General features: G+C 70.9%; 4 protein-coding genes across 4 annotated transcripts in view; 3 read left to right on the top strand and 1 right to left on the bottom strand.

Moving 5' to 3' along the window:
* Positions 1-10503, bottom strand: part of LOC128800012 (histone deacetylase 5-like) — a 27052-nt gene extending 16549 nt beyond the window's left edge. The window contains 17 exon segments of the mRNA XM_053964897.1: positions 118-270; positions 549-802; positions 1077-1198; positions 1201-1254; positions 1820-1978; positions 1981-2070; positions 2390-2501; positions 2662-2768; positions 3660-3791; positions 3873-4000; positions 4098-4131; positions 4134-4211; positions 4315-4450; positions 4893-5101; positions 6533-6607; positions 8972-9084; positions 10438-10503. Of these exon segments, the coding sequence (XP_053820872.1) occupies positions 118-270; positions 549-802; positions 1077-1198; positions 1201-1254; positions 1820-1978; positions 1981-2070; positions 2390-2501; positions 2662-2768; positions 3660-3791; positions 3873-4000; positions 4098-4131; positions 4134-4211; positions 4315-4450; positions 4893-5101; positions 6533-6607; positions 8972-8993 (1865 nt within the window). The 5' untranslated portion in view covers positions 8994-9084; positions 10438-10503.
* Positions 10504-10655: 152 nt separating this feature from the next.
* Positions 10656-15318, top strand: HROB (homologous recombination factor with OB-fold). Its single transcript, XM_053964992.1, has 10 exons — positions 10656-10736; positions 11947-11996; positions 12131-12994; positions 13223-13306; positions 13419-13559; positions 13786-13894; positions 13989-14074; positions 14468-14572; positions 14685-14895; positions 15025-15318. Exons 3-10 carry the CDS (start codon positions 12629-12631, stop codon positions 15096-15098), a joined length of 1176 nt encoding a protein of 391 aa, XP_053820967.1. The 5' UTR covers positions 10656-10736; positions 11947-11996; positions 12131-12628; the 3' UTR covers positions 15099-15318.
* A 328-nt stretch (positions 15319-15646) lies between these two features.
* ASB16 (ankyrin repeat and SOCS box containing 16) lies at positions 15647-17847 on the top strand. Its single transcript, XM_053964995.1, has 5 exons — positions 15647-15956; positions 16228-16495; positions 16777-17269; positions 17354-17467; positions 17543-17847. The coding sequence occupies exons 1-5, from the start codon at positions 15647-15649 to the stop codon at positions 17726-17728; spliced, it is 1371 nt and encodes a 456-aa protein (XP_053820970.1). The 3' UTR covers positions 17729-17847.
* Positions 17848-18227: 380 nt separating this feature from the next.
* On the top strand, positions 18228-20214 carry TMUB2 (transmembrane and ubiquitin like domain containing 2). The gene is made up of 3 exons (XM_053964994.1): positions 18228-18295; positions 18580-19353; positions 19595-20214. The coding sequence occupies exons 2-3, from the start codon at positions 18869-18871 to the stop codon at positions 19962-19964; spliced, it is 855 nt and encodes a 284-aa protein (XP_053820969.1). The 5' UTR covers positions 18228-18295; positions 18580-18868; the 3' UTR covers positions 19965-20214.
* Positions 20215-20376: the final 162 nt, after the last annotated feature.

The raw sequence follows: 20376 nt of genomic DNA, 5'->3' as shown, positions 1-20376 counted from the left end.
ACACTCGGCGGGGGGCGGAGGGGACAACACAGCCATCCCTGGGGGACAGGAGTCCCCCGGGTCACAGACCCCCGGTGCACGGGGACCCCCCCCGCCCCGGTGCCCCCAGTGCCGTACCCTGTGGTGAAGAGGTGCTTGGGGGGGCCCCTCGGGCTGGGGGGGTTGACGCTGGCGGGGGACGATTGGGTGCGCGGCGAGGGCGGGGTGGGGCAGAGCCAGGACCCCCAGGGGGGGCGCGGGGAAGAGCTGCAGCGGCGCCTCGGGGTACACCTGGGGAGGGGGCGGGCGATGAGTCACGGCAGGGGACTGAGGGAGGGGGGGGGGGGGGGTCACGGCACGGGGGCGGCGGGGACAGAGGGACAGAGGAGGGGCGGGGGGGATGAGTCACTGACCCTTCCGAGTCATCGCTGCGGCAGCGTCCCCCAAAACGGGGGGAGGGCACACAGCGACAGGGCTGGGGGAGGGCGGGGGGGCACGGGGTGCTCGAGCTGGCGTTCGGGGGGATGGAGGGACCCAAATCCCCCCCACCACCACCCCAAAAGTCTCACCTGCTTGTAGGTGACGCCCAGCTCAGTGACGTCGGGGTCCCCAGGGGCCTCGGCCTCGTCCCCGCTGTCACCCGGCTCCTGGCAGCCCTCGGGGTCCTGTGGCTGCTCCGGGGGGTCCCCGGCCTCTGGGGACACCAGGGCGAGGGGGGGGCCTCTCTCCCCGGGGGGGGCGATTGCTGCTCCGTCAGCTCCTCCTCCGTCTCCTCGGGGTGGGGTGGGGGGCTGCCGTGCCAGCTCCCCCCCTTGGGGAGCAGCTGGGGGGCGCGGGGGTTAAGTGACCCCCCCCCCACACACACCCCACACATCTGCTCCACGCCAAACCGTGCCCACCCCACAGCCCCACTCTACCCCACAGTCACCCCACACCCACCCCACGCACCTTCGTCCAGCCCTTCCCCAGCTTCCCATCCTCTGCCTCAGTTTCCCCCGCTCGCACTGCTGCATTTCGGGGGTCAGCGGTGCCCCAACAGCCACCCCACACCCCACTCACACCCTGCACCCCATTTCCCCCCCGCCACGCGTCCCCACCTTGAGCTGCTGCTTGTCCAGGAAGTGGTGCTGGAGGGGGCCGTGGGGCAGGGCCTGGGGGCTCTGGGGCAGCGGGGACGACTGGGTGCGGCTCAGGGGCCGGTGCCGCGGCAGTTTGCTCCCGCGGGGAGCCCCCCGCGCTCCCCCGTCACCAGCGGGGACTGCCCGTGCAGGGGCACTGCGGACACGGCGTCAGAGGGGCTCCCCAGCCCCCCAGAGTCCCAGAGCTGGGGACAAGCGGGACAGACTGGGGGGGGGGGACCGGGAAGGAGGGGGAAGGAACGGGGGGAAGGGCTGAGGGGTGAACTGGGCAGGGCTGGGGGGCAAACAGAGGGCAAACTGGGGAAGTACTGGGGGACACTGAGGCAGGATCGGAGGGACGTTGAGGGGACACTGAATAAGGACCGGGGGGACACTGAGGGGACACTGAAGAAAGGACTGGAGGAACACTGAGGGGGGACCACGGGGACACTGAGGCGGGATCAGAGGGACGTGAGGGGACACTGAATAAGGACCAGGAGGACACTGAGGGGACACTGAGGAAGGACTGGGGGACACTGAGGGAGGACTGGGGGACGATTAAGGGGACTGAGGAAGGATCAGAGGGACACTGAGGGAGGATTAAGGGGACACTGAGGGGACACTGAATCAGGGGACAGGGGGGACACTGATAAGGACCAGGGGGACACTGAGGGGACACTGAGGGGACAGAGCAGGCAGGGGCAGGCCGGGCCAGGGCTCACCAGCGATGAGGGTGCTCTGCTGCCGCGCCTGCTCCAGCAGCAGCACGTGCTGCAGCAGGGACGGGGACCCGGCCGGGGCGTCCCCGTCCAGGGCCACCCCCAGCAGGCACCCCGGGATCGAGGACGTGCTCAGGAACTTCCCGGTGAGGGCGGCCCCGGGCGCAGCGGGGGACACCCCGGGGGCACCCCCGGCCGCTCGCCCTCCGCCTGTGGCGACAGCTTGGGGGACACCTGCGGGGACAGCGGTGGCACTGGGGGTCCCCACATCGCCCCAGGGGTGCCAGGTCCCTGCGCCACCCCTCTGGGGTCCCCACATCCCTGCTGTAGGGTGCCAGGCCCCCATGCCACCCCCACTGTATCCCCATGTCCCCCCCCCGTGGGGTTCCATGCCCCGGTGCCACCCACCACGGTGTCCCCATGTCCCCAGGGGGTCCCTCATGTTCCCTCTGTGGAGTTCCAGGTCCCGGTGCCACCCCCCCGTGGGGCTCCCGTGTCCCCCCACGGGGTGCCAAGTCCCAGTGCCCCCCACCACAGGGTCCCCGTGCCCCCACTCACGGGGAGGTGGGGCGCTGGTGACGGTGACAGTGGCCTGCAGCCCCAGGGACAGGTTGGGCAGCGACGGGGACGTGTAGAGGCTGAGCTGGGCCCCGTCCAGGGCCAGGGCGTGGGGCTGGGGCAGGAGCTGCTGTGGCACCACAGGGCAAACACGGCATCAGCACCCGCGTGGGGACACGACAGGACAGGACAGGACAGGCCACCAACACGTGTGGGGACACGACACCATGGACACACTCACAGCCCCCACAGGGGACCCCCACGCGCGTCCCTGTCCCCGGGCGTACCTCGCTGTGGATGTTGGGGACGGAGGCGGCCAGGCCGTTGTGGGCACCGTGGGAGCTGTTGGGGGAGCTGGGCCCCGACCCGGGGGCGCTGCTGCAGACCGATGACACTGCGGGACACACGTGTGTCACATGGGGACACTGACACTGCCCTGTGTCACACTGACAATGCGGGACATGTGTGTGTCACATGGGGACACTGACACTGCCCTGTGTCACACTGACACTGCGGGACACGCGTCTGTCACACGGGGACACTGACACTGCCCTGTGTCACACTGACACTGCGGGACACGTGTGTGTCACATGGGGACACTGACACTGCCCTGTGTCACACTGACACTGCGGGACACACGTGTGTCACACAGGCATGGGGACACTGCCCTGTGTCACACTGACACTGCCCTGTGTCACACTGACACTGCAGGACACGCGTCTGTCACACAGGGACACTGACACTGCCCTGTGTCACACTGACACTGCGGGACACGTGTGTGTCACATGGGGACACTGACACTGCCCTGTGTCACACTGACACTGAGGGACACACGTGTGTCACATGGGCACAGGGACAGTGACACTGCCCTGTGTCACACTGACACAGCGGGACACGCGTGTGTCACACGGGCATGTGGACACTGCCCTGTGTCACACTGACACTGAGGGACAGTGTGTGTCACACGGGCACGGGGACACTGACACTGCCTTGTATCACACTGACACTGAGGGACACATGTGTGTCACATGGACACAGGGACACTGCTCCGTGTCACACACTGACACTGCGGGACACGTGTGTCACACAGGCACAGGGACACTGCCCCGTGTCACACAGCGTGTCACACACTGACACTGTGGCACACGCGTGTGTCACACGTGTCACCCCACCTCAGAAGCCACGGGGGCTGTGAGGACAGCGCGGCAGACAGCGAGCCCCAGCCGCGAGCCCAGCCCGTGTCCCCACGCTGTCCCCGCGCTGTCCCCGCGCTGTCCCCACGCACCGGTGATCTCAACGTGGCGCTTGCGGAAGGCGCTGAGCACGGAGCCGTCGCGGCGCCGCAGGAGGGGGCTGCTCCTCCGCTCCGCCACCTTCTGCTTCAGCCGCGAGCGCACCTTCAGGTTGGGCTCCGAGGCTGGGGACCCAGACGTGTCACCCGGAGCGCCGCCACCCGCCCCCCGCGGCTGCGGCGCGCCCCCCGCCCGCCGCCACCCACCGGTTTTGCGGAGCGGGAAATCGTCCCGGCCGTCGTAGGTGCCGAGGAGGGGGAGCTTGTAGGACGGGGGGGTCCCCGGGCTGCCGGTCTGGGGGGGGGAACTCTGGTCCAACGAGGTGTGGTGAGCCCTGGCGGGGGCGAAGGTGGCAGAGACCCCGCTGGGACACCTGGGTCACCCCCACGGTGCCTCGAATGGGGGGTCCTGCGGGGCTCGGGGGCACCTACCAACATTTGGGGTGCTGGGGGAGGGAATGGTTGGGGGGCCGGGGCCCGGCTCCTTTGTCTTGCTGAGCAGGAATTCCTGGAGCTTCAGCTTCACCTCCGTGCTGGCGATGGCGCCTGGGGGCACGGGGAAGTGGGGAGGGTCAGGGGGGGCAGCACGGCCCCACGGAATCCTCCAGTCCCCACTGCACCCCCACATCCCGCCCCAGCCCTCGCTCACTGTCACGGCCCCGGTCCTTGGGGCGCAGGCTCTGGAGCTGCTCCAGGCGCTGCTGCTGCTCCAGCTCCTGCCGCTCCCGCTGCCGCTGCTGCTCCAGCTCCTGCTGCCGCCGGGCTGCCAGGGCCTCCTGCTGCTGCTGTGGGCCGGGGGCAGCGCCGTGGGACCCTCACCCGGCTCCCAGGGTGACACCCCCGGCCCCAGGGGAAGGGTGGCCCGTGGCGCTGGCACCCCCGGTGTCCCCCAAGAGCTCCCTCAACCCTCCATCAGTGACACCCCACGGCTCCACCGCTCCCAGTGTCCCCACAATGGCTCCCTCAACCCCAATATCCCGCCACAATGGCTCCATTACCCCCACATTCCTCTCCCAGCAGCTCCATCATCCATGGTACCCCTCCAAAAACTCCTTCCCCCCCACCAGGCTGACGACACCCCACAGCTCCATCATCCCTCCAAAAGCTCCAAGCCCCTCCCAGACTGGTGACACCCCCAGACCTCCATCCCCCCGGATCCAACACACCCCACCTCTCCAGCACCCCCAACCCCCCCCCCACCCACCCTGCCCATGTCCCCCCACCCACCTTGAGGTGCTTCTGCAGCTGGACCTGGTGCTGGCGGGTGAGGTGCTCGTGCTGCTTCTGGAACTCGGCGAAGAGCAGCTGCTTCTGGAGCTGCTGCTGCTGCTTCAGGGCCACCAGCTCCCGCTGCAGCTGCTGCTGCTCCCGCGCCGCCGCCAGCCCCGCGTCCACCCCTGCCTCCGGCCCCGGCCCCTCCGGCCCCGCCGGACACGCTGGGTCGAGGGGGGAGAAAAGGGATGGGGACACCCCGGGAATGATGGAGGGGGGGCTGGGAGCTCTTTAAGGAACAGGTTTGGGGTGGTCCAGGCATGCAGGGGGGAGCTGAGTGGTTTGGGGGTGTCCCAGGGGTGATGCGGGGGAGGGGGGGACTCATTTAAGGGGCGCTTTGGGGGAGTTCCAAGGACGGGGGGGAGTCAGGGGCGTTTTGGGGGGGGTTGCTGGGTGCGGTTCAGGAGCTGCTGGGGGGGGGGTGTCAAGGAAGCCCTCGGGGGTCTCCCCCCAACCCATCCCCCTGGATCAACCCCCACCTCAGTTAACCCCCCCCAAAAAACAAAAACGGGGGGGGGGGAGGGTGTGCCCCCACCCAATCCAAACCCCTCCATCTGCAGCACACACCGATACCCCCAGAGTGCCGCGGGGGGGGGGGGGGGCAACACCGACCCCCGAATATCCCCCCCCAGAGACCCCGGGGGGGCACAGACCCCCCCCCCCCCCAGCAGCGAGGAACAGCGTGTGCAGGAGTGGGGGGTGGGCGCCGGCCCCACGCACACAGGAAGGCGGGGGCGGGGGGCACGCGGTGCATGTTAATGAGCCCCCCCCCCCCCAGCCCCCTCCACCTGCCGCGGCCGCGCGTCGGGCACTGACGTGTCCCCACGCGGACCCACGGACGTCACCGTGCGCGGAGGTGGGCCACCAGACCCCCGCCCACCAAGGATCACACAGCCCCCCCCCCAGAAGAAGCAGCACCCCCCCCTATCCCGGCCACCCCCAGCCCCATGCAGCCCCCCCCCCTGCCAGCGCAGCGCCGGGGTTTGGCTCTCCCGGGGGGTATTTGGGGGTACTCCTGCAGCCCCCCCCGAACCTGCCAGCCCCAGCCGGGGGTACCCAAAGGGCCCCGCGGGGTGTCGGGGGGCAATGGGGGGGGGGGGGGGGCAGCAGCCAGCCCGTGGAGGGGGCAGCGCCCGGGGGGGGGGGGTACAAAAAGCCCCCCGAGGTGCCAACCCGGCACTTTGGGGTCAATGGTGGCTTTGGGTCACCTCGGGGCTGGGGACACGCCCCACCCTGCGGGGGTCCCCACCCGGGTCCCCCCCGTGAGGGACGGGGGATGTTTAACCCCTCGCTGCCCAGGACCACCCGAACAGAGAGGTCCCCGTGGGCACAGTGGGGGTGTCCCACGGAATGGGGACACGGGAGGGGCCGGGGATCCGCAATGGGTGGGGCAGCACCCCCAGGGCTGGAGCACCTGTCCTCGCACACCTGTCCTTGCACACCTGTTTGTGCAAGAGGGGGGGGCTCTCCCTCTTACACACCTGAACACACTCGTGTTCAGCAGCTCCCCCCCCCCGCACACTCGTGGGGGATGTCACGGGGTTTGGGGCGGTGTCACCGGGTTTTGGGGACACGGGGGGCCGGCCCCCACTCACCTGGGGCGGGCAGGGCAGCGTGCAGGGGGACACGGGGCAGCAGCTCCAGCGGGGGCTCACGGCCGGACCCCCCCTCTGCAGAGAGACACCCGTGAGCCCCTGAACGGGCTGGGAACCGGGGGGCCACGTGCACCCCCAAACCCAACCTCAGCTCCCCAAATCCCTCCTCGGCGGCTGGGGGGGGGGGGGGGGTGTCACGGAGCATCCCTGGGTTTTGGGGTGACGGGAGCAAATGCAGCCCCCCCCACTCCAGGCAGGGCAGGGCTGAAAGGCCCCCCCTCACTCACACCCCCCCCCCCCCAATCCAGGCTATTCTCTCTGGCGCCTGGAAATAGCCGGCGCACGGGAGGAGCCGGCTATAAATAGGGAATTGTGCCGGGGGGGGGGCCCACGATCCCGGGAGGGGATGCGTTGTGCCCCTCCCCACCCCCCCCCCCCCCGAGACCCCCAAACTGCCCCGGGGGCTGGGGGGGCACGGGCTGCCCTGGCTGGGGGAAGCTGTGGTGGGGACTGGGGTCCCCACGACCCCCCCCCCAGCTCCGTCCCACCCCCCACATCCCCCTAATTGCCGGGGACGTTAATCCGCATCAGCGCTGCCGGAAATCAGATCTGGGATGTGCCGAGGGGGATTAGCCCCCAACTTTGGGAACGTGAAGGCAGACGACCCCCTCCCACCCCTGCTCCAGACCCCCTGAGTCCCCCAACGAGAGCACCCCAAGAGGGGCTGGGGGGCACAGCTGCCAACTCAGCACATTTCCCGTCGGATCCGCGTCCCCACGTGGCTCTGCAGGGACACGACGGAGGGGGGGGGTGACACCGTGGAATCCTCCCTTTTTTGGGGACGGGGGCCTCCCCCCTGTTACGGGGACCCCCCACCAGCACCCCGGCCGTGCGTAACCCCCCCCCCCCGGGGCAGCGCCACGTTTATTTACCACGCGTTAATCCCCAGCCAAGACTTTTAATAGCCGGGATATTTCTGGGACACCCCCCGCCCCCCCCCCCCCCGCTGCCCCCCCCCCGGGGTGCTTTGGGGCTTGACGTCAGCCCGGCTATTTCTGGTGCTGCCAGCGGGCAGGAGGCCGCGGGAATGGGCCCGCCTGGCTCCCGGACCCCCTTCCTGGTGCTCGGACCCCCGCTCCAACTCCCAGACTCCTTTCCTGGCTCCCACGGCAGGGCAGAGGGGTGCCCTGGCCAGCGGAGCCCCCTCCAGAGGTGGTGGCACACCTGGGGGACGGGGGGACCCGCAGGGATGTTGGGGGGAGTAGTGGGGACCGCCAGGAACTCCGGGAGGGAAGGAGGAGAGCGAGGGGCTGCGCCCCAGGATGGGACCGGCACCCACGGGACCCCCCGGTTCTGGGATGGGGCTGGGAAAAGGAGCCCTGGGGGTCACGGAGCCCCCAGGGGCTGACTGGGGACCCCCGGGGGCTGACTGGGGACCACTGAGCACAGGGCTGGCCTCTGCCACACCCCCGATGGCCCCAGCCCGGCCGAGACCTCCCAGCTCAGCACCCCCGAGGGGTCCCCGAAGGCCCCCAGGCAGCCCCAAAGCCAAAGCCGGGAGGGGACCCCAAGGCAAGCGCCCCAGGGATGGCAGAGGCGGCCAGGCCGTGTCCCCGTGCCGCCGTGTCCCCGTGCCACCGCGCCGCGTGCCAGCCCCGTGCCCGGCACGGCCGGGCGATGCTCCAGCCCTGCGGCCGCTCCAAAAATACCGGCGGCCGGCTCGGGGGGGGGGGGGCGGGGGACAGAGGGGACACACGCCCCCCATCCCCAGCCGGCGGCGAGTCCCTGCAGCAGGACACGGGGCGCTGCCACAGCCCCGGGCCTCAGTTTCCCCTCCGGAGGCCGCGGTGTCGGCGCTGCCGCGTGTCCCTCGCGGGGAGGGGGGGGGGGGGACATGAGCGCGTCCAGATGTCGCCGGAGTTCCCACCGGGATAATTACAGGGCGGCTCCGCCGGGGAGCCGGCGGGAGCCGGGACAGCGCGGGCACGGCCCTCGCGGGCACCACGGCTGTCCCCACGCGTGGCACCGCGGGGACCCGCCCCCGGTGGCATAAAGAGCCACGCGTGAGCCGCGCCACGACGGTGCCAGGAGCCGTGCCTCAACTTCCCCTCCCAGCGGGAGGATGCCGGGGTCTGGCAGCACCGGGAAGGGGGCGGCGGCGACACGGGCTGGGATAACCGGGGGGAGGGGGCGGCTGGCATGGCCCTGGTGCCCCCCCGGTGCCCCCCGGTGCCCAGACACCCCCGGCCGGCGCGGATGTGCCCCGCTGGGCGGAACGCTGCTGCGGCCCCCCAGTACCCCAATACCTGGGGGACAGCGGGGGGGGCTGCAGGGCCACAGCAGGGACGGGGGACACGCAGGGGGACACGGCAGTGGCCGGGCCGTGCCGAGGGCCACCGGAGCGGTGCCCAGCGGGGTGCAGCCCCCGCGGGCTCTCACCTGCGTCGCTCTGGGGGTCCATGGTGGCCCGCGGGTGCCGGGGGGCTCGCAGAGGCGCGTGTCCGTCAGCGCCGGCCGGGGCACCGGGGCTGTGCCCGCGCCGCCAGGGAGCCCTGCGGGACCAAGCGTCGGTCAGCACCCCGGGACCCCCAAAACCGCCCCCCGCAGCAAACGGAGGGGGGGGGGGGGTCGGAGCCCGCACCGAGCCCCCTTGAGCATCCACGCGGGGCAGGATGTGGCCCCCTGCCCTCCGCTGTCCCCCGGGATAGGGGGGCCTTGGGGCACCCCCAGAAGGGACCTGGGGGTCGGCAGCGCTGCACAAGGCTCTGCAGGAAAAGGGGGGGCCCCAGGGGGATAGCGGGGAAGGACCCCCCGGCCGTGCCACCCCTCAGGGACACGGATGGGACCCCCAGAAGGACACGGCCGGAGGGGGGGACACACGCTGACCCTCCCCGCGAGCACCCCGGTGCTGCAACCCCCCCCCAGATAGGGGTCCTCCCTGAGATGGGGGTCTGGGGGCGTCACCCACGAGGGCCACGCGGCGGGACGGACCCCGCGGGGGGGACACGCCACTCGCGCTGCCGGCAGCGCCGAGCCCGGCGCGGTGCAGCGGGGCCCCCCGCCCCCCCCCCCCCCCCCCCCCCCGGCCGCCTGCGGAGCCGCCGCCGTGCTGGCGCACGGGCCCCCCGACACTGCGGGAACCCCGAACCCGCAGGGTCCCCCGAGAGCACGGGGACCCCCCCCCACTGCACGGTGCACAGCTCATCGCACCGGGACCCCGACCCGCACAGACCCTCCCCCCCGAACCGCACCGAGCCCCCCGACCCGCGCCGGGACCGCTCGTTGCAGGGCCCCGCCGAACCGCACCGGGACCCCCGAAACTGCAGGGCTCCCCCGAACTGCACAGGGACCCCCCCCCGGACTGCAGGGTCCCCCCCGCCTCGAGCCGCACCGGGACCCCGGAATGCACAGGACCCCCCGCCCGCACCGGGGTCCCGTCTTGCAGCCCCGCACCGGATCGCACCGGGACCCCCACCGCAGCCCCCCCGACCCGCAGCGTGCCCCCCCACCGGAGCCCCTCCCAAAGCACACAGGGACCCCATCGCGGCCCCTCCCGCGAGCTGCGCGGGCCCCGCTGCAGCCCCGGGCCCGCACAGGGCTCCCCCCGCTGCAGCCCCCCCAAAATCCGCACCGGGGGTCCCCCGCTGCGGGCCCCCCCCCCCCGCTCCGCACGGCGCACAGCCCCTCACCCCGCGCCCCCCAAGCGCACCGAATCGCACCCCCACCGCACAGACCCCCCCCCCCTCCCGCCCCGAACCGCACCGGACCTCCGGGATTGCAGCCCCCCCCGCCGCCGCCGCCGCACGGAGCCCCCCCGGGGTCCCCGACAGCGCAGACCCCGGCCCGCCGCGGGCCCCCGCCCCCGATCTCGGCGGTCCCGGTGCCCCCCCCGGGTCCCCCCGTACCTGGGGTCCCCCCGGTGCCGCCCGGCGCGCGCCCCGCCGCCCCCCCGCCTCCTCCTCCATCTTCGCCGCGCGGCCCCGCCCGCCCCGACAACAACATTCGGTGACGTCACTCCGGGTCACGTGACGGCGCCCGGCGCTAAAAATAGCCCCGCGCGCGGAGCCCCCCCATCCCCATTCCCTTAAAGGGGCGGTGCCGAATGGAGGGGCGGAGCCTAGCGGGGCCTTAAAGGGGCCGGGGAGCGAGCGAGTGAGAGACGGCGTCAGTGTGGGACGGCACGGGGGCGTGCAAGGGCATCCAGGTGTGTGAGTGAGTGTGCAAGGGCACACAGGTGTGTTAATGAACGTGCAAGGGCATCCAGGTGTGTGAGTGAGAGTGCAAGGGCACACAGGTGTGTGAATGAGCGTGCAAGGGCATCCAGATGTGTGAGTGAGAGTGCAAGGGCACACAGGTGTGTGAGCAAACATGCAAGAGCACACAGGTGTGTGAATGAGCGTGCAAGGGCACACAGGTGTGTGAATGAGAGCGCAAAGGCACACAGGTGTGAGCGCACAAGGGCGCACAGGTGAGTGAGTGAGCATGCAGCAGCACACGAACGTCAGTGAGCGTGCAAGGGCACACGCGTGTGTGTGACAGGTGCCGGGCCATGGCCGGCACACACCTGTGCCACAGGCCGTTGTGCTGCCGCGCTCCCGCGTGTGCAACCGCCCCAGCGCACACGCGGGCGCGTGAACGCGCGCGTGTGGACACGCGTGTGCCACGGGCCAGGCGGGAAACGCGTGTTCCGTGTCAGCCTGCACGCTCACGGGACACGGGACACGCTCAGACACGTGTGAGCCAGGGACACATACACCTGTAGAAGACGCATACGGGCACACGCGTGTGCAGGAGACACGCGCAGACACACACGTGTGCCCTTGCCCAAGCCCGGGTTTTTGCGGGGGGAGTCACTCAGCCTGTGCCGCGGCGACGTGCGGGGATGAATCACGCCGGGCCGAGGCCGCGCTGAGTCACCGGCGGCGCCGCGGGGCCCGGCCGGGTGACGCGGGGGCACACGCGTGTGCACATGTGACACGCGCGGCGAAACGGGGTGCGTGGCCCTTTAAGGGGCGCGGCCGCGCTTCAGGCCCGCCGCCAGGGGGCGCCCGGCGCCGCAGGGGAAGTTCCGCCCCTTCCCCGGGGGACCGCGGGTTCGAGTCCCGGCCCCGCCGCTTCCGCCTCCGGGGCCGGGCCGGGGTCGCGCCGCTGCCATGGTAACGGGGCCGGGGGGGCGGGGGCGGTTTTGGGGTCCCCTGGGGGGATTTGGGGTCTCCAGGGAGGGCCCCCACAAAGGGATCTCTGCGGGCCCCCGCGCGGTGGGAGGGGGCCGGTCCGGGGTCCCCTCGGCGCGGTGTGAGGCCCTGCCGGGGCCCCGGTGCTCCCGAACGTCCCAGGGCGGAGACCTCCGCGGCCACCGAGGGCCCCCAGCTTGTGTGTCCCTCCCAGCCCCATTCTTCCCCCTTTTCCCACAGTCCTGCCACTTCCAGAAGCTTTTTGGACCGACGGGGAGCTGGAGGACGAGGTGAGCGACCCGCAGTGGCCTGGGGCGCCCCCGAGGTGCGGTGTGCCCGGGCTGACCGAGCTCCTGGCCCCGTGGGTGCGTTCTGGGGAGCACACGGAGCCGTTCTGCATTCCCGCTGTTTATTTCCCCCACAGGATTTCCTCTCCGCTGTGGAAGATGCAGAGAACCAGTTTGTGATCCCCGGGCATTCCTCGCCCGGCGTCGTCCCGGTTCCTCCCAGTAAACCCCATCCCAGTAAACCCCATCCCAGTAAACCCCCCACCCTCCGGCCCCTCGCCGGGCAGGGCGAGCAGCCCGTGGGACTCCAGGGACCCCCATCGCGGGGAGCAGTGCCCCAGGATGAGCTGGACAATGACCTTTTCCTGGCTGCCTGCAGGGAGCTGGAGGGTCCCGAGGTGCCCGTGGGGGCCGGCGCTGCCCCGGTGCCCCCCGGGCGCCACGAGAAGCCACCATGGAAGTGCCCGGGGAAGGAGAACGCTCAGGAATGTGGGCTCCCCAAAAAGCTCAGGGTGGCAGAGGAGGTGGTCCCCAGCTCCGGGGGGCTGCAGGACAGGCGGGGCCCCCTCCACAGTCCCAAACTGGTGCTGCGGCCCAGCGCGGCGGGTGCCTGCGCCCCCAGACCCCCCCCTTCCATGGGAGAGCTGGGAGGCTCTGGAGGGTCCATCCCTGCTCCGGGGGCTCTGTGCCTGAGGCCTGTCCAAGCATCCCTGGGAAGGAGCAGCTCCTCAGTGCCCTGGACCCCCCCAGCACAGAGCTGCCCCCAGCCCCGGCTGCCCCCCAGACCCCCCTCAGGCCCCCCCGGCTCCGTGGAGCCCCCCGGCTTCCCGAACCCCCCCACGGCTCCCAATGCTCCCGGGCCCCCGAGCGTGCCCATGGTCACCAACCACCTGGTGCAGCTGGTGACAGCGGCCAGCAAAGCCCCCGCGGGATCCCCCCGAGCCCCCGCCCGCAGGGAGAGCCGGCGCTTCCCGGGGCCCGCCGGGATCCTGCCCCAGCAGGTGGGTGGGATGGGGAGGGAGGCTGGACAGGGATGAGGGAGGGGTTGGGTGGGGATGGGGGCAGCGTGGGAACCGGGGTGAGGGTGGGATGGGGATGGGGACGGGGTCAGGAATGCAAAGGGTGGGGACAGGACAGGAATGGGAGTGGGATGTGGGCTGGGATGGGATGGGATGGGAACAGCTGCTGCAGCCAGGCAGATACCTGGACATCTCTCCTTCTCTCACAAGCACTCTGGGAAGCTGCTGGAGGAGATCCTGGTGTCTGCTCCCCAGACTCCAGCTCACGGGGCCGTGGCAAAGCCGCGGGCTCAGGTAACCCCCCCACCCCCCCCACCCCTGCTCCGGCAGATCCCGGTGGGAATCCCCCAGATGGGCAGGGAGGGAACCCCTGGGGCTCTGTGACCGTGCATGTCCCTGACCCCAGGCGCTGCCCAGCTCCCTGCTGCCCACCGAGGAGGATTTCGGGAAGGGCCCCTGGCTGGCCATGAAGACGGAGCTGGGGCTGGATGAGAGGGACCCCAGCTGCTTCCTCCACACCTACAGCGTGGTCATGGTGCTCCGCAAGGTGAGGATTCAGCTCCCTGCTCTTCCCTCACCCCTCGGAGCCGCTTTTAGGGCTGGGAATCTCTGGGGAAGGGGCTGAGCTGAGCTAAGCACAGACATCCACATCCCCCGGGTGACGAGGGCTGTAGAATCCTGGAATATCCCACGGGAAGGGACCCACAAGGATCCCGGGGTTCAACTCCCAGCCCTGCCCAAGGTTATCCCAAAATCCCCGTTGTGCTGTGCAGGCAGCCCTGAAGCAGCTCCCAAAAAACAAAGTTCCCAGCATGGCCGTGATGATCAAATCCCTGACCAGGAGCAGCGCTGGTGCTGGTGCCGTGTTCCGGGACCCCACAGGTGAGTGGGGCGGTGCCTGTGCCCCGCTGGTACCTGTGCCCTGCTGGTACCTGTGCCTCAGAGGGGCTCAGGGACCCCATCCCCTCGTTCCCAGGGGAGATGCAGGGCACCGTGCACCGGCTGCTGCTGGAGCAGAGGCAGAGCGAGCTCCGGGCCGGCTCCGTGCTGCTCCTGAGGCAGGTGAGGAGAGCTGGGGGGCTGCTGATCCCACCCCAGTGGGGTCTCATCCCAGGGGAATGCGGGGTGGTGATACAGCACATCACCTGTCCCGTTCCCAACCCCGTTACACCCTGGAACTGGGAATGTAAATATTAGGATAAGGGGATAAGGGGAACTAGTGTGTTCATGTGGTACATCCCTGTTCCCATTCCATAGCACTCGGGAATAGAAAAAATAAAATTAAAAAAAGTATAAATAGAAGAAAAGGATCTCCCACGGTTTTGCACCTCGGATTTTTCTCAACTATTCCTAAAATTTCACCCTTCATCCTAAGATTTCCATAAATGGGGAACTGTAACTTGGGGGGGTTTATCCAGGAGCTGGCTCTGCCCCCTGTGTCTGCCCTCTCTGCAGGTCGGGGTCTTCTCCCCCTCCCACCGCAACCACTACCTCAACGTGACCCCCAACAACCTCCTCCGCATCTTCCCGCCCGAGCCCGAGGGCTGCTCCCCCCGGCAGGTGAGGGGGGGCACTGGTGGCCCTGGGGGCTGCTGGGACCCTCAAGGGGGTCTGGGCTATGGAGACCCCCGAGAGGAAGGGGGAGGGTTGGATAAATCCTGCAATAATCCAGCCCCACTGGGTTTTGCAGGTCCCTGCCCAGGCTGAGCTGAGCCCAGACCCCCCTGCACAGCCCACCCGAGGTGTCCCTGTTCCTGAGGACTGGGGACAGTCGAGGACAAGTGGACACAGTGCAGAGCAGCATCCTGGGGGCTTCTCCCTTTGCCCACCGAGCTCTGATCCCAGCTGGGAAGAGCCGGTGGGAGCTGATGGATGTGACATGGGTGAGTCAGACCCACTCTGGGCGGGGAGGAAAAGCTCTCTGTCCTGTGGAAAGCAGGGCCTGGTTCCCAAGCTGAACAACTCCACAATCACACACACACACAAAACTCACATCCTGCTGTGCCGTGCAGATGACCTGGACGGGCTCCTGGGAGAGCTGCCCGAGGATTTCTTCTCAGCCCCGGCTCAGGTTGACTGCGGCTGAGCCCAGCAGCTGCTGCTGAGGGTGACGGTGCCGAGGAGCAGGTGACACACCTGGCACCCACCCACCTGCTTCTGTCTCTGCGTGTCCGTGGTGTTTGTTGCGGAGCTGAGAGCTGGGGACACCCGGAGGGGAAGTGTCCTCAGCAGTGTCCCCGCTGCTCCGGGCACACGGGGCCCCTCTCGCTCCCAAACCTGCATTAAAGGGCTCTTTTGTTTCTGCATCACCCGTGTCCTCGTGTGTCACCCCTCTGTCCCTTCCCGGGGGTCCCTGCTCCCCCTGGGTGGGAGGAGCCATTCCCCCCAGGGTCTCACAGCCCTGCAGGATCGGGGGGGTCCCCAGATCCCTCCTCACTTCGCACCCACCAACAGGTTAAACTGCCCTGCACCCGTGACTCTGTTTACCACCCAGGAGTTATTTATAATCCCCCGGCTCTGGGATTTGATTCCACATCCGCGTGTGGGGCACGGCCCTATTTATAACCCCCCCCAGGCGCAGGGCGCCGCTCGCTGCCCCCAGAGCCCCCCTGCCCTGCCCTGCCCTGCCCTGCCATGGCCCACGAGAGCTTCGCCTTCAGCCCCTCGGCGCTGCGCTCGCTGCGGCTGCAGCGGGAGCTGCTGGAGCGGGAGGATCGCCGGCGAGCCCTGGCCCGGGAATCGGCCTCCCGCCGCCTCCTGCCCGGGACCGCCCGCGCCCCGCCGAGCCCCCCCCGCCGCCGCCAGTTCTGCCGGGACCCCGCCGTGCACAACGCCCTCTACGCCGGGGACCTGCCCCGCGTCCAGAGCATCTTCAGGGACGAGGCCAGCGCGAATTTGGTGTTGGAGATGGTCAGCGAGGAGCTGGTGTGGTCACCGGAGCAGGGTACGGGGCTGGGCGTGGGACTGGGGATCCTTCCTTTCTTCTCCTGTCCCCCCCTGCAAAACAAGTGGGGGGCCAGGAAAAGGGGTGCAGCTCCGGGGGGAGCAGGGCTGGCTGTGGGGGAGCCGGGAGCCTGGGGTGGGGTGGGCGCTCAGGGCAGCCCCACTGCTGCCCCACCTCCGGCAGGGCTGTGGGTGGGTGGGTGCGGGTGAGGGGGTGGGTCCAGCGGGGCGTGGGCTATCCGGTAGCCCCCGGTGCCCGCTGACCCCCGCAGGGCTGTGGGTGCTGAGCCCCCGCCGGCAGCACACCTCCGCCCTGCGCATCGCCGCCGCCCGCGGCTACGAGGACTGTGCCCGGCACCTGCTGCTCCGTGGGGCGGCCGTGGACGCCGTGGTGGGGGGCCGGGCCCCCCTGCACGACAGCGCGGCCGCCCCCCACCCCAACTGCGCCCGCCTGCTCCTGGCCTTCGGTGCCGACCCCAACGTGCTGAGCGCCGACGGCTCGGCCCCGCTGCACCTCTGCACCGCGCCCCACAGCCTCAGGTACGGGGCTCACCTGCGGGGGGGGCGCGGCCAGGCTGGGGCTCTATTGCATGAGAGGCCTCGCCCATGAAATCGTCACTGCTGCCCCACCCACGCAATCTGGGAGCCTGTGGGGCGTCCTGGGGGGGGTGCCTGGGGATGCCACCCCCTGGGTGACAGGTCACTCCGGGCTTTCTGGGGGTGTCCCATGGGAAGCACATCTCCCTGGCACGTCCTGGTCGTGTCCCCATGGGTGCCAGGTCTCTCCAAAGCGCCCCCTCACCCTTTCCCACCCGCTCCAGGTGTGCGGAGCTGCTGCTGGCGCACGGCGCGCGGGTGAACCTGGGCACACGCGACCGGCAGGTGACAGCCCTGCACGTGGCGGCGCGCCACGGCCTGGTGGCCCACGTGGAGCTGTACCTGCACCACGGCGCCGACCCCTCCCAGCGCACCCACCAGGGCGAGACGCCCCTGAACGCGGCGGCCGCGGCGGCCGAGCGCCCCGAGGACGCCGAGCGGTTCCTGCGCGTGGCCGAGCGGCTGCTGGCGGCCGGCGCCGACCCCGGGGCCGCGGGGCGCAAGGGCCACACGCCGCTGCACAACGCCTGTGCCAACGGGCACGCCGCGCTGGCCCGGCTGCTGCTGCGCCACGGCGCCGACGCCGCCGTCCCCAACGGCGCCGGGGACACCCCCATGGACTGCGCCCTCCGCGCCGTGCGCGAGTACCGGGAGCAGCGGCCCGAGGAGACGCTCGCCCTCCTGCTGGACCACGGCGCCCTCCCCGCGCACCCCAAGGTGGGGCGCGGGGCTGACGGGGGTGGGTGGGGGGCGCGGGGGCGGTGGCGGGGTCACGCCGCGGTGACACGGCTCTGCTGGCAGATGCTCAGGCTGTGCTGCCAGCACCCGCCGGCGCTGGAGGTGATGCTCAACGCCTACGACCGCGTGCCCCCCGCCGACGGCTGGGCGGAGGCCGTGCCCCCCGAGCTGTGGGAGGTAAGGGGCGGGGGGCTCCTGGGCTGTGCCCGTGCCCCCACCCCAGCCCGCTGAGCCCCGTGTCCCCCCACGCAGGAGCACCAGGAGTTCTATGCCTCGGCCGTGCGCATGGCGGGACGGCCGCGGCGGCTGCAGCACCTGGCACGTGTGGCCATCCGGCGCCACCTGGGCACCCGCTGTCGCGCCGCTGTCCCCAGGCTGGCGCTGCCACCCGCACTGCGCCGCTACCTCCAGCTGCCCATCGAGGGCCTCATCCACTGAGGGCACTCCATGTGTCCCCAATGGCGTCCCCTTCATGCCTGCCCTCCATGTCCCCCGCCGGTGTCCGCTGGCTGTGTCCCCCCTGTGCCCTGGCGTCAATAAAGGACGTGGCAGAGGTGGCTCTTGGGGCGTCTTTGTCCCAGTGGGGCCCAGGGCGGGCAATGGCAGCTGCGGTGGGGACGGGGGGCGAGGGGGGACAGAGCCCCTGGGTCACAGGCGGCAGGGAGGGGCCAGACGGGCCCTGGAGGGTTTGGGGACCGTTTGGTGACAGCCCGCCCGGGGGGGGGGGTCCGGTCCTGGTCCGGCCCCGTGGGGTGGGGGGGGGGGCTCAGCGCCGTGGTTCCCACGATGCTCCCGAGGCCCCGCCCCCCAACGGACCCCGCCCACTGTTACAACCCCGCCCACTCGGGGCGCGTCCCGCTCGCCCCACCCACCCCCGCTCGGTTGGTCACGCCCATTGGGCGTGGCCGTGACGCGCCGCCCGCGCGCCCGCCGCCCCCTCTCGCCCCCTGGCGGCGGCGCTCTGTGACGTGGCGCTTCCGGCGCGGGCGGCGGCGGCGGGAGGCGGTGAGTGGGGGGGGGGGGGAGGGCACCGGGACCCCCGGGCATGGCGGGAACACACCGGCACCCCCCGGGATGGCCGGGAACGGCAGGGACACACCGGCACCCCCCGGGATGGCCGGGAACGGCAGGGACACACCGGCACCCCCCGGGGCTGGTAGGGCCCCCTGGGAAACACGGGGAACGGCAGGGACACACCGGGACCCCCGAGGACGGGTCGGGACTCCCCCGGTTCCTCCCGCCCCGCCGTGCCCCGGGCCCCGCTGACCGCCTCGCTCTGCTCCGTCCAGGTCGGGGATGGCCTGACCGTGCCCCGCTGGGCACCGAGGGGCTGCGGGAGCCTCCGGGACCGCCGGGACTCTCCCGCCTGGCCCGGTGAGGTGAGCGCAGCGCCGCCGCTTCGGTGTCTCGGGAGCGAGGAGGAAAATCCGCAGCGAGGAGCTCCCGTCCCTGCGGTCTCTGGGCACCGGGAGCGGCCCCGGGGTCCGTTCTGAGCCCGAAGGTGGCACCGGGGCAGCGCCGGGGGTCCCCGCTGCCGCCGCACAGCTCGGTCACACCGGGCACCGGGAGGTCGAGGAGATGGAGCCCCCGGCCGCCCCCCTCATCCTGGGGGTGGGGGACGAGGTGACGCTGGTGGCCGGGGTGGCCGTGCTGGTGCTGGCGCTGGTGCTGGCCTGGCTGTCCACGTACGTGGCCGATGGCAGCAGCCAGCTCCTGGGCACCGGGGACGCGGCCGTCATCCGCCTCGGGCCCCTCCCGCCCTACGCGGGGCCCGCGGGGGCGGCCGAGGCCCCGGAGCCCCCCGGGAGCCCCGAAAGCGCGGAGGAGAAAACAGAGGAGGAAGGGGGGGCGGCGGCACGGGGGGACAGCGGGAGCCCCCCCGATCCCGGCCTGGAGCAGCTGCTGGACGTGCGGAGCTTGTCCCAGGGCCCCGCTGAGCCCGGTGCCCCCGCCGGGGCGGGGGACGCGTGCCCCGGGCTCATCAAGATCCGCCTCAAGTTCCTCAACGACACCGAGGAGGTGGCGGTGGCCCGGCCCGAGGACACCGTGGGGATTCTCAAGAGGTGAGTCCCGAGGGCCGCGGGGACACGGGGAGCGCTGCCGGGCGTGCAAACGGCACGGGGGAGGGCTTTCATCCCTCCTGCTGTGCCAAAAATACCCAGGGGTGTGGGCTTTTAAACAACGAGTTTAAAAGAGGCGGGGGTGGCAGTGCCATGGCTGTCCCCTCCCCGCTGGGGGTTCCCAGCCCGGGTGGGTCCCTGAGCGCCGTCTCTGCCTCCTCCACCCTTTTCCCTCCTCCCGCAGCAAATACTTCCCGGGCCAGGAGAGCCAGATGAAGCTCATCTACCGCGGGCAGCTGCTGCAGGACCAGGCGCGGACGCTGCGCTCGCTCCGCATCACCGACAACTGTGTCATCCACTGCCACCGCTCCCGGGGCGCCACCGCGGCCGCCCCCGCCCCGCCCGAGCCCGGCCCCGCCGGCCCCGCGGCCCCCGGGCTGCCCCTGGCCGGGGGGACGCTCATGGTCCCCACGGTCATGGTGGTGCTGGCGCTGGGCTGGTATTTCCGCATCAACTACCGGCAGCTCTTCACGGCCCCGGCCACCGTGTCCCTGATCGGTGTCACCGTGCTGGTCACCTTCCTGGCCTTCGGGGTGTACGGACAGGCGGGGTGAGGCGGGGAGGCCCCGCGGTGTCCCTGTCCTCGCGCTGTGGCCGGAGCCAGCACGGTGGCAGCTCAGCGCCCGCGTCCCAGCCTTGCTGCCGGACTTTACCCCCCTAAAAAAAGGGGCTGTGCCCCCCCCCCCCAAACTCCACTGTCCCTCCCCAGCCCCAGTCCCAGCTCTGGGGGAGCGGGACAGCACTGGAACGGGCCGTGGCTTCTTCCCAAGGACTTTTTAATGCAAATAAAAGGGTGTCAAGTCACCCCCAGTGGTTGCCTTCCTGCCCTGGGAGCTGCTCTCTCCTACCCACCCACACTTCCGGGGGGTTATAAAAACAAATCCGGCCCCACCCGTGGTGAATGGAGTGGGGGGAGATGGAGGTGGGGGGGGGGGTAAAGGCCCTGTTTAATTAACAAGCCGTAAT

The sequence above is a fragment of the Vidua chalybeata genome, chromosome 26 (assembly GCF_026979565.1).
Source record: "Vidua chalybeata isolate OUT-0048 chromosome 26, bVidCha1 merged haplotype, whole genome shotgun sequence".
NCBI lineage: Eukaryota > Metazoa > Chordata > Aves > Passeriformes > Viduidae > Vidua > Vidua chalybeata.
The sequence above is the reverse complement of the archived record's forward strand: the minus strand, read 5'-3'. Positions and strand labels throughout refer to the sequence as shown.